Here is a 12,033-nt window from a genome sequence, read left to right on the forward strand (position 1 = left end):
TGCTAAAAGAACATGTTGTTCATAGCTGGACATACACTTATCCCAGATACAACATAACAGACTCACTGTGTATATCTGAAGCTCACTGAATTTAATTCTCCTCAAAACCTTAAATGACCTGTTTTTTTGTTTCTTTTAAATCTAACACTGAGCAGAATGTTGTGAATTGAGCACAAACACCAACTGTAACTGTTGGCAAGCATGTTCACTGACAAACACACGGATCATTAGCAATGCAAATAGTTTCACACCGCCTTCTTACTATGTGAGAAAACCCCACTCTCACAACACTTCAGATGATTAAGTTTTTGTTGTTTCAGTGTTGAAGAGAGACTCAAAACAAATCAACTTAAGATGTCTATTTTTTTTAGAACAGCTGAGAGACATCAAGAGGTTTGTTCAGAGAAAGAATGGTACATTTAGAGATTGACTGTAGTCTGTGAGACTAGAGTCTTAGAGGGTTCAAGTCAAAATGAGATTTTTCTGCTTACACATATTAAAAACGTCAATATAAAGGATTTTTAAACTGAAAATGCACAAAACTTACTGAAATTATGATGTCATCATATCAAGTTTTTGTGACTGGTACACATTGAAAGTTTGGGCCTCAATCACCAAGGTTTGCCCATAGCTATTTCCCTGACAGGCCTCCAAAGGGCCAGCCAATCAGAGAAAAGGGGGTTTGTGGAGCAGGAAGCATTTCAGACAGGCACTAAAATAAGAGTTTTCTAAACACCAGTATGAGAAAAATAGGGATTTTACTGCAGTGTTAGATATGTAAAGCTGCTACAACAGTACCAAAGGGCCAGTACAAAGCTTTAAAAAATGTATAATACCCTCTCTTTAAAGTTTAAGCCTGTGAACTTTAGGTCTACATGTAAAACAGTTAAGCAGCTCTCAACAATCTGTCCCCATCTTTTCTCTGTGCGTCTCAACTCATTTATGGTCTCATGAAAATCTCTGCAAAGTGACATAATAAACCTGCATGTGGATGATATCATCGGCTAAATGAGCCCTATGATGTCACCTGTCTTTGACTCATGATCAACGTACAGAGCTCCTGAATGTGAAGGCCAACTGTATCTTTTGTTCCACCGTCCATCTATTAGGAGTAATGAAGATTCAAATTTAAGTGATTTAGTGTTTTCTGAGTTATCAGAGCTAACAGGATCTGTTAGCTATGAAAGGACACGCATATTCAGCCTCCCTTCAACATCAAATGCTAATCGTGTTTGACTGTCCGTGCTGTTGTAGGCACTGCTTTCATTTGCGAGCGGTGATAGTGATTGCAAGTGGGCCGCATGTCTGACTCATCCCTGCTTTGTGTTCCAGGTACAAGCGAGTCTTCTCAGTGGGGACACATGGCATCACCACGTACAACCCTACCACGCTAGAAGTAACAAATCAGGTCAGTGTGTGTGCATGCAGCCTGTCAACAAGGTTCCTCACTGAAGCAGTCACGGCTCCTCTCACTGCGGTCGCTATCAGTGTCAAACAGATGCTTGTGGGATGTGCTGCTCTTGGATCCATGTCACACTTGTAAATCCATTTGAAGCACATTGCTCTCTTGCTGAAAGCCGAATCGTAGCGTTTTTTTAACTTCTTAAGCTTTTAGTTCTGCTTGAGTGCAGCATGTCTTTACACTGATTAGAGCATGAAACATGTTGTAAACACTTAAAATTACACAGAAAAGCTGACTTTTTATCCCCCTCAGCCAGGTAAATGCATGAAAATACAGCTGCTTATAGAGAGAGCTACACTTCATGCTGTAGCAGAACACTGATACCCTGTTAAGCATTCATAGGCTGTGGATAAAACTTGAATTCCTGCTTGTACACAGCCATGAAGCTGTCATTCAAACTCAAGATAATCTTTATTTCTATTACACATTTCTACATTCAGATGCGTGGCTTAAAGTGTTTCAGAAAAAGAACAGAAAATAGATAGCAGTTCATGAGAGGAGTGATATGAAATACTTGAAATTAAAATTAAATTAGTGCTATAAATCAATATAATAATATCTCATGAATGGCAATAGAATAAATGAAAATCAAATAATAAGATAAAATAAAATGAATTAAAATAAAAATGAATTATTTTAAAGTAAAATGAATTAAGATGAATACAGATAATAAAAATAAAGACAAGTTAATAAATTAAAATGGAATTAAATTCCTATGCAATTAATGAAAATAAAAATAAAATTAGTTTTAGTAAAGTAAAATATATATAATTAAAATGAATTATCAATAAAGATGATTAAACTAAAAAAAGCTGAATGAAATTTATATTTTGAGGTCTAGTCCATATAACAATGCAAGTTTAATAAAAAATACCAATAAGATTAATTAAAGAAGGTTTAAAAAAAAATGTAATTTATTAATATAAAATTAAATAAATTACTTAGGAAAATAATTGAGTGAAATTAAACAAGTTGAAAACAAATGAAATAAATTAATGAACATGGAAATATTCAGTTGAAAGGCATAAATTTAAACAAAAAAAATGATATGAGATCTGATCTGTACCATATCATCCACATAAGTAAATTAAAAGTATTTTTTTCAATAAACCTATTACAATTAATTTAAGAATATGACTAAAATAAATCTACTTAATCATAACACATTAAAAAAAGGTCTTAGAATATAATACAATATATATTAAGATGAATCAAAACCATATTTTTAAGATAATTGAAGTAAAATAAAATTGATTTAGATTAAATAGAATAAAGTGAATGATATGGAAAAAAAACACCAGCCTGCAGTGCATGAATATAATATGTTTTAAATAATTAATTTGACGTTTAAATACTGACTTCATATGCAGACTGAATTATGTGTATGTTTAACCTGCTGCTGTTTGACTGTCCTCCTTATTTTATCATTAGTGGCCTTATGGAGACATCTGCGGCATCAGCCCGGTGGGAAAAGGTCAGGGGACAGAGTTCAACCTCACATTCCGCAAAGGCACGGGCAAGAAGTCCGAGACACTCAAGTTCTCCACAGAGCATCGGACGGAGCTGCTTACAGAAGCACTGGTGAAGAAAAACACACTCGTTCACCTCTTCACACTGACGAAACACAACAGATACACAGTTTATAGACTGGTCGCTCAGTTTCATTCTTTCTTGTTGCGTCATGGATAAATGTTTGGCTGTGATGTTTAAAAAACTGTGTTTGCAGCAGAGAAGTTTTATATACGATGCACTGTTTGAAAACGCAGCTTTCAAATTGAGGCCTCTTAACGCCCTCTAAGTGTTTATCACAATTATGAACCAGCACTTTGTTTCTCATCTGTTCTTGTTCACAGAGATTCAGAACAGAGTTTTCAGAAGGAAAGATAACTGGCAGAGTGAGTACTAAATCTACCACAAAATATTGTTTTTTTAATCTTTGCTTCCATCAGTGTGACCCCTAAAATTAACCTCTTTCACAATTTCCCACCCAGCGCTATAACTGCTACAAGCACCACTGGAGTGACACGAGGAAGTCGGTGAGTTTAGAGGTGACGCCAGGCGGCATTGACCAGATAGACCCACACACCAACCGAGTGGTGTGCTCCTACGACTACCGTAATGTAGAGGGCTTCGTGGAGGTCTCAGATTATCAGGGAGGATTCTGCATTCTCTACGGAGGCTTCAGCAGGCTGGTACGCAATCACAGAGTTAATGTTTTCAACTCTGTTATGTGCCTGAAAGTTTCTCACTTTCTTAACTTTCTGCTCCTCAGCATCTATTTGCCTCAGACCAGCGAGACGATATCATCCGCAGCGCCATCGAGCATGCTGGGAACTTCATCGGTATCACGCTACGGTTGAGGAAGGAAGCGCTGACATTTGAGAGCTTTGTGACGGACAGGTTGGGGAAGTACAGTTCGGACGAGAGCATCACTTCGCTGGCTGAGTTTGTGGTGCAGAAGATCACCTCCCGGCACCTGGTAAAAGCATTTTTACCCTCTTCCTAGCTTGAATTGATGATTCATAAAGTTCAGCATTAACTCTCAGGGTCCTAAAGCCTTTAAAACCCTACTATAACATAACAAGCAATAGAGCGACTTAAGATATAGCGATTCATTTAAATGCAATAGAAAAAATACACTTTAGGATGAGATAATGGTCACATGTGTGAATTTATTTTTTATTAAATAGAATTAATTTAATCTGATTTTATTCGATTAATGGAATATTAATCGAATATTAAACAAAATTTCAGATGTAATCAAATATTTATTAATTAATTTTGAGTAAGCAATGTATAAACGTTTTTTGAATATCATGGAAGTTGTTTTTTTTTTTTTTTACAATTTTGCATTTTTTTTCTGGCTGTATGACTCAAGAAATAACTAGAATTTTTTTTTTTTAACCTCTTACTTTATCATAAAGATATCCCCACTGATACTTCTCTTATATTATTGCATATTGCTTGTATATGTTTTAAAAATAAGTATGAAATAGTTTTTTTTGTGTAAGAACTTTTTCTGTTCCAACCTTTTAATTCACAGTTTCTATAAGCTTTTCTATAAGATTTTCTACACATTATGGTATTTTATTATAACTACTGCCAAATTTTCTCAATGTTCTGGCTTTTACTTTAACCCACTAACTTCAGTTTAAAATCCCAACCTTCAAATTTGAAAACTAACACAATTTATTGACGCATTGATAACCAATATCTAGAAAATAAGCATTTATGTTATTGTTATCAACTGACACTTTGTGTTGCTTATTGCTTACATGTATTACGGTAAATGTTAAGTACTCACTTAACATATAACTCCTGAAGGAGTTTGAGAGTCTTTTCTATTTCAGTGCCTGCCTCTGCTCCAAAGATGTTTTCTTTAATGCTCATTGAGTCACACGTGTTTTTTTTTTGTGCCTTGTGTGTTTTTATCTCACTTTAGGAGCCCGTTAAGCGAATCCTTTGCCTGACAGAGACGTGTCTCGTGGAGAGAGATCCTGCCTCGTACAACATCGTCACCATCAAACCCTTCGGAGAGGTGAGTCCACAAACCCAACAGTGACATCAAGCCATGAAAAATTAAACCTGTAACACTCAAATCCTTTAGTTCTATCATGTTTTACTCCTGTGAAGATAAAAGTTAATTGAGCTGTCTCTGTTTCATTATGGATGAACTACATCACTGCGAGTAAACAGCTCCAGTGAAGGAGCACTTTAGTGTGTGTGATATGCGTAAACTCTCCCCTCCCCCTTTCTCTCCTCTTCCTCTTTGTTTTTTCTCACTCCTGTCCTGTATCTGATCTTCTTTCAGGTGTTTGCTCTCATCTGTGATGTAGACAACCCTCAGGTGTTTACTGTTGAATTCATCAGAGGTCAGATCAGGAAATTTTCCTCCACAGAAAGGTATACACACCAGGCACATGCACCTCCTCTGAACATGTGATGAATGCTCACCTCCTGTGGGCTTTTTAGACGTTTGGAGTATTTTTAGCTTTTCGTGCTGCACACTTTACCTCATTTACAAAACAGCTCAATGATATTTCCCTGTTGTTTCATTCATACGTCTGTTTAAAGTTAATTTCTAATGGATTTATCTGACTTTGTTTGTGTGTGTCTCCAGGGACTCCCTCTTGGCCAGCCTGCTCGATGGAGTCAGAGCATCAGGAAACAGGGACGTCTGCGTTAAGATGGCTCCCACGCAGAGAGGGCAGAGATGGGGCCTACTGAGCATGCCCGTGGATGAGGAAGTAGAGAGCTTACATCTTAAATTCTTGGCAGCACCTCCAAGTGAGTTGCAAAACTTTATCTCCTGATTTCAATAAACTTTTCCAATGATTTTTAAAATACTTTGAGTGGAATAAGACTTCTGCTTTTTATTCTAATGGTTTTAATAGAACTTCAGCGCTTGATTAGCAACTGATTTTGACATTAACAACAGAGGGGAAAACCTGTTGTCTTTGGTGATACCTTAATTTTTATCCCAACAACTGCTTTAGAAATACTTTTTTTTTCTACTTTGGAATATAAACAAAGCATTAATTACAAATTAGCTGTTGATAGCAGGCTAACCGGTAAGATGCTCAACTTAATTTCTACCCAGTTTTTGCATGTTTGCATGGCTTTGAGGAGAATGTTAACACGCTGTTCAACTGCTTGTTATCGCAAATATCTAATCAGCCAATCACATTGCAGCAGCTCAGTGCATTTAAACACAAAGACATGGTGGCGGTGACCTGTTAAAGTTGAAACTGAGCATCAGAATGAAGGAGGAAAAACAGGGAAAATAGCCAGACGGCAGCAGTTTTCCTGATCCTCTTGTGGGTTTTACTGTGTGCCCAATGTGCAGAAGCTATAGTCCCTATTGCAGCAGTTGATAGTTCAATTCCCAATTCCTACTCCCTACATTTCCTGTCTCTCTGAGCTGATGTATGTAATGACTGATATACACTAGATGCGTCTCCAGTCTGTCTTTGTCCTGTCACGGCACTGGATCCGCTCCATTGCAGTCTGACTGCATTACTGGTCTGGCAGGTAGCAGTTAATGTGCAGTCATCCTAGTTTTGACGGATGACGCATCAATTCACTGTAGGGAAGATCGAGTGGGACAAAAATAGAGATGGGTACCTTTCACATTTGGAATAATGATACGGTACTCAACAGTACCAATTTTCGTAACTTTCTTGTGGTAAAAATATCAATTTGTTCAATAACAAAATATATTTTTTTAAATTTAACATATTTACTCTTCAGTATTTAACCTTGCAATGCTGTGTTCATGTCCAGAATGGAAAATTGCCTACTCCTCCAGTCCCTCACAGTCACAAGGATGCATTTAGGTACCTAAACATGGTACCTTTTGATTTTACATGAATCGGTAACCGGTACTTTTGACAGATTTTGGTCAGTGCCTATAAAAGTACCCAAGTCTTCTGTACCCATCCCTACACAGGAAGTGCTGCATGGAAACTATCTAAAGCATCCTGTGATTTTCAAAATAAAACAAATCAATCAAAATGTCTGTCAATCAAGCAGCTTGCTGGCTTGAACATGCAGCAGGTGTGAGCTGACGATTACTGTGAACATGCAACAGGGCAGAGCTGGACTACAGACGCATCTGGTGTATTTTAGATGTAATTAAGGCAAAAAATTCACATTAAGCGTTAAAAAAGATCACTTAAATCTGAGACGTTTCCACCTCAATTCTGAAAAGATTTCCTGAGTTCTTCAAGATTTTTGCGATAATCTAATCTGTAATAATATAATCTGTTTCCTGCTATGTCCGCTGTCCTGTCTTTTGAGAGTAAGGATGTCTAAAGCCAGAAAAAAAAACATAGAAAAAGGAACATATTTTCGCTCATCATCATATCAGAGTCAAGAAAGCCTTCTTTGCAAAGGCAAGCTGTGCAAAATTTATGAGACACTTCACCGACAAAAGTTGCAAAGCACATGTACAAAATGAACAGAAAACGTATGATGGCCGCATGAACCACAGATTATTGTGTGTAAAGTTACGGATAAATCCCTAGATACAGCAAAGAATAAACCAAGCAGCAAATCAACAATATGGATGTTTGTGTCCCAAATTTATCTTCAGATAGTGATAACTTTAACAAATAGGTGAGGTTTGTGTACTTGTTTACTCAGTATCATAACTTCCTTATCCAGTCAGCTTGTAAGAGCCTCAAGCACTGATTTTCTTATCTCAATAAAAAGCTATTTCATGACGTTTATTTGATATTTCGTGTGAAGACATAGAATTCTAAAATGACACATCAATACATGCAAATCAAATTGATACATTTTGAAAAAAACATCTTTTATACTTTTCTGAAGCGTTCTTTTTCTGCATCTGAATGTTTTTAGGAGTAGAAATATGATGAATTTGATTAAGTTAGTGTTTGCTCTCTGTCTTGATTTTAAGAAGTAGTGTATAAAAGAGGGTCTGTCTCTTCTTTGAGGTGATTAATCATTTTGGTTAATACTTCCATCCCTCCGTCCTTCACTTAGATGGAAACTTTGCGGATGCAGTATTCAGATTCAACGCCAACATATCCTACAGTGGAGTGCTGCATGCAGTAACCCAAGATGTGAGTGTGATTACTTCGTGTGTGATTTATTCATCTGCTGGAGTGTGTTTCTCTCTCAGTCTCATCTTTACCTCCCCTCGTGTCCCTTTCTTTTTCTCTTTAGGGTCTTTTCTCGGAGAACAAAGAGAAGCTCATCAACAACGCCATCCTGGCTCTCCTCTCCCAGGAGGCCGAGCTGCCGGCTCTTAACGCAGAGCTGGAGAGCCATTTCCAGGCCATTCGACGGCTGGTAGCCTCCAAGGCGGGCTTCCAGGCTTTCACCCAGCTGCCTAAGTAAGAAAGCAGCTGTTATCCGTCTTCACCTTCATGATTGTGTTTATTTAGGATTTATTTATCTAGAGCTGCTGGTAACAGGCATGCTCTGTCGTTCCAAGGTCTGGTCAAGGGTCTGGACTCACAGATGCAACGTAAATATGAATCCATACATCTCAGTCTGCCCTTTTGCCTGTCTGTTTCTTATCCTCCTTGATCTCTTCCTGAGTCTTTGTTTGCTGTCTGCCAGTCAGCTCTCTCCTCTTTTATCTTTGTTTTGCTTTCATCTCAGGTTTTTAGACCGGCACAGAAGGGAGGTTATGTCACTCAGCTGAGCTGTCTGCCTCGATATGCCTTGACCTTCTACTTTCACCATCTCACAAACTTATTTACGCTCATCTCTCTGCCCGTTCTGTCCCTGACATGTCCGTACAGTACAGTACATGAAACCCTTACAGTCTCTCTGGGTCACTGAGATGTATGAGAGGAACTGTATTTACTGTTTATGATTTGTGATTGGCTTCCCTGAAAGATTCATTGTGAGAGCAGCTTGGTGTTTCCCTCACACTATAAATACATTTAAAAAAAGTCTCTCTGCTGAAGGGAGACCCTCTTTAAAGTCTTCAGCTCTGTAGATGTGATACTTTGTGGGCAAAAGAAACAACAAGCCACTTCTGAAGCAATGAATTCTTTGTGTATCCAACCCCAGACCTCGTTACATAAAGCTGTGTTTGTATTCTTTGTATTTTGTATTTCTGTGATTTAAACTTTGTAATAAATACGTGAATGTGTGTTTGTGTGTTCTAGGTTCAGGGAAAAGTTGGGAGTGAAGACGGTAAAAGCTTTAAAACGGAATAACAACGGTGTGACACACGCTGCTGTAGACATGCTCTGTGCCCTCATGTGTGTAAGTATGACTTAGGAAACAAAGGACGCACGCAAGTGTTTAACAAATTTGACCTTTTTTATGCTTCTAAGGTTGGACTTCGAGATAAGGAACTCACCACTGATTGAGACCCTTACTTTCATGTTTCTCTGCAGCCCATGCATGATGACTATGACCTGAGGCAGGAGCAGCTGAACAAGGCGTCTCTACTGTCCTCCAAGAAGTTCCTCGAAAACCTCCTTGAAAAATTCATCACGAATGTGGTACATTTCTTTGTCTCTTAAGTTATCTATTTACAGCCTGAAGTTTCTTTATCATTTTATATCATTTTGAAACTCCCAATTCCTGAAAATTTCCATCAAAAAAACTGAACGTTTTGGAAAATTTCAGGTTAAAATTTTGAAATTTCCCCAAATGTCCTAAAATTTCATTAGAGATTAAAAAAAACAACAACAATTTAATGCTTTTATTGTTATTAGAGATTGACCGACATGTTTTTTTCAGAGCCAATACAGGTTGTTAGTAGTCAATGAGGCCGATATTCGATATTTGAAGCCAATATTCATTTGCAGCCAAAGTAAAACTATTGGTGTCAACATTTTGAATAATACAAACCCCAATGCTTACATTGTTTAAATGCCTTTGTGCTTATGTGTATTGAAAATCTCCTAGGCTCAGCAGCATGTCTTGTAAAGTTAAATGAAAAATCTAAAAACCCTGGGAATGGGATGTTTATTACAGTTTCAGGAGAGCACTGTGCATGCACAGCTATCAGAGCTGATTGGCTGTTTCTGAGCCATGGCTCTTTGTGTAACCAATCAGATGGTACTGTGGGTGAAACAGTGCTGGAGGCACAGCTCCAGCAAAGGCAAAATTACAGATTTTAAATTATTTTTAACGGCCATTGGATTAAAAAAAAGCAGATGCTGATATGCTTCAAAATGCCTAATATTGGCGCCAATCGTTATTAAACATTAAGAAATTGCAAGTTACGGAAATTTACATGCTGAAATTTGAAATTTTCCCCAATTTTAAATTTTTATACAACCCCAAAATTTTATGAATTTCACTACTTCTGAAATTTTCTCCGATTTACATTTTTTTTACTAGAAAAATAAGAAAAGCACCAAAAGCCAGTAAAGTTTAACTTAATTTTTTTTTCCAGTTAGTATACCCCATTTAAAGTTACTGAAAGTATCTAAAAATAAGTAAATAAACAAAATCAGTTCTTGAAAAATTTCCTGAAAGCCTCTGAAAGTGTTATGATGTAAAATTCTCAAAAATATCAGGAATTTTAGTATATTAAATTATATTCTTTATTTTGAGTCTTTTTGAAATATATAGACTCTCTTGAAATCATGGAATATCAAAAATGTGCATATTGCTTTTCATGCCACAGAATATTCTTGAAATATTCAGGCAAATCCCCCCCCAAAAAATCCTAGAGTGCCATATTTTCACAAACTTTTCAGCAAAATGTTCCTTTAACACTCATCCGTCATTCAAAAATTCAGTAAGTTTCCTTAACATTCTACAGAAAATTCCTAATTTTCTTTTGTTGTCTTTTTGTCTTTGTTTGCAGGACCATGGAACAGGAGCTTTGGTCATCAGCGCCTTACTGGACTTCCTAACGTTTGCCCTTTGCGCCCCCTACAGTGAAACCACAGAGGGGCAGCAGTTTGACATGCTGCTGGAGATGGTTGCCTCCAATGGACGCACATTATTCAAACTCTTCCAGGTAGACAGTCCAGAGTCTACAGAGAACAAATGCTGAGTAGTTATGCTTTAATGTGTAATATCCTGGGTACAAATTCAGAAGCTCTCATGTATTAAATTCTGTTGTCTTGATCTCCAGCATCCATCCATGGCGATAGTGAAGGGAGCCGGTCTGGTGATGAAAGCTATTATTGAGGTCAGTCTTTCTGTACAGTGGATTTTTTTATGATGATTGTCATGGGTTTCATCTTTTTTAATAAATTACTTCCTGTTTTTTTCATGTAGGAAGGAGACAAGGAAATAGCCACTAAGATGCAGGAGCTGGCCCTGAGTGAAGGAGCTCTTCCAAGACATCTGCACACGTCTTTGTTCACCATCAGCGCTGACCAGCGAATGCTTACCAACAGGTCAAACTTCAGCAAACACACACTTACACCCATTAATTAATGGTTTGTTTTAGCCTAAAAAAGATTTCATCCCACACATTAACTCTGTAGCTGCTAATATTTTGATTTTCTTCCTCAGGCAGCTGAGTCGTCATCTTGTGGGTCTGTGGACGGCAGAAAACCCTGTTGCCATGAACCTCTTGAAAAGGATACTGGTAGGGCTACAGGACTGTTCATACTTAGAACCTATATTAATTAAATAATGTAACAACAGCTCTAACTCTTGATCTGTTTTCCCTTGTCTCATGCGCTCTCAGCCCACAGGCTTGCTGGCTTACCTGGACAGCACTGACGCAGTCCCGGAGAAAGACGTGGACAGAATGCACATACGAGACAACTTGAAAATTGCAACGGTAACTTCGCAAAAAACAAAAAACACGTCTGCACTTTCTTTCAGAGCTCATTCAGAAAAAATGAAACATTCAGAAAAAATGAAACATTTGTACACATGCTCTTTGATCTTTGTCTTCCACAGGACCAGCTAAATCGCAACAAGGTGCCTGAGTGGCAGCGGATAGCCGGCAAAGCAGCCAAAGAGGTGGAGAAGTTCGCCAAGGAGAAGGCCGATCTGGTGCTGATGCACTGGCGAGATAAAATGGGCATAGCTCAGAAGGAGGTGAGGATTTTTCTTCCTTCAGAGATGCACCAAAGAGCTCAATGACCTGTTACCTTTCAGAGAAGCTG

At 37.8% G+C, this 12,033-nt stretch overlaps 1 protein-coding gene across 2 annotated transcripts in view; it reads left to right on the forward strand.

The window, feature by feature from the left end:
* dnajc13 (DnaJ heat shock protein family (Hsp40) member C13) overlaps window positions 1-12,033 on the forward strand; it is a 45,932-nt gene that overhangs the window by 14,245 nt on the left and 19,654 nt on the right. For both annotated transcript variants that reach the window (XR_012599838.1, XM_074693202.1), the window contains exons 3-20: window positions 1,333-1,408; window positions 2,894-3,043; window positions 3,316-3,357; window positions 3,454-3,654; window positions 3,735-3,941; window positions 4,905-5,000; window positions 5,274-5,365; window positions 5,583-5,749; window positions 7,970-8,049; window positions 8,153-8,322; window positions 9,109-9,208; window positions 9,343-9,450; window positions 10,770-10,925; window positions 11,043-11,099; window positions 11,189-11,310; window positions 11,429-11,504; window positions 11,607-11,702; window positions 11,825-11,965. Coding sequence is in view for 1 of the 2 variants with exons in the window: in XM_074693202.1 (XP_074549303.1) it covers window positions 1,333-1,408; window positions 2,894-3,043; window positions 3,316-3,357; window positions 3,454-3,654; window positions 3,735-3,941; window positions 4,905-5,000; window positions 5,274-5,365; window positions 5,583-5,749; window positions 7,970-8,049; window positions 8,153-8,322; window positions 9,109-9,208; window positions 9,343-9,450; window positions 10,770-10,925; window positions 11,043-11,099; window positions 11,189-11,310; window positions 11,429-11,504; window positions 11,607-11,702; window positions 11,825-11,965 (2,137 nt within the window). In the remaining variant the exon portion in view is untranslated. The remainder of the gene's footprint in view (window positions 1-1,332; window positions 1,409-2,893; window positions 3,044-3,315; window positions 3,358-3,453; window positions 3,655-3,734; window positions 3,942-4,904; window positions 5,001-5,273; window positions 5,366-5,582; window positions 5,750-7,969; window positions 8,050-8,152; window positions 8,323-9,108; window positions 9,209-9,342; window positions 9,451-10,769; window positions 10,926-11,042; window positions 11,100-11,188; window positions 11,311-11,428; window positions 11,505-11,606; window positions 11,703-11,824; window positions 11,966-12,033) is intronic.

This window comes from Halichoeres trimaculatus, unplaced genomic scaffold (assembly GCF_033239565.1).
Source record: "Halichoeres trimaculatus isolate MK-OKI-2021-1 unplaced genomic scaffold, fHalTri1.1 fHalTri1_scaffold_18, whole genome shotgun sequence".
NCBI lineage: Eukaryota > Metazoa > Chordata > Actinopteri > Labriformes > Labridae > Halichoeres > Halichoeres trimaculatus.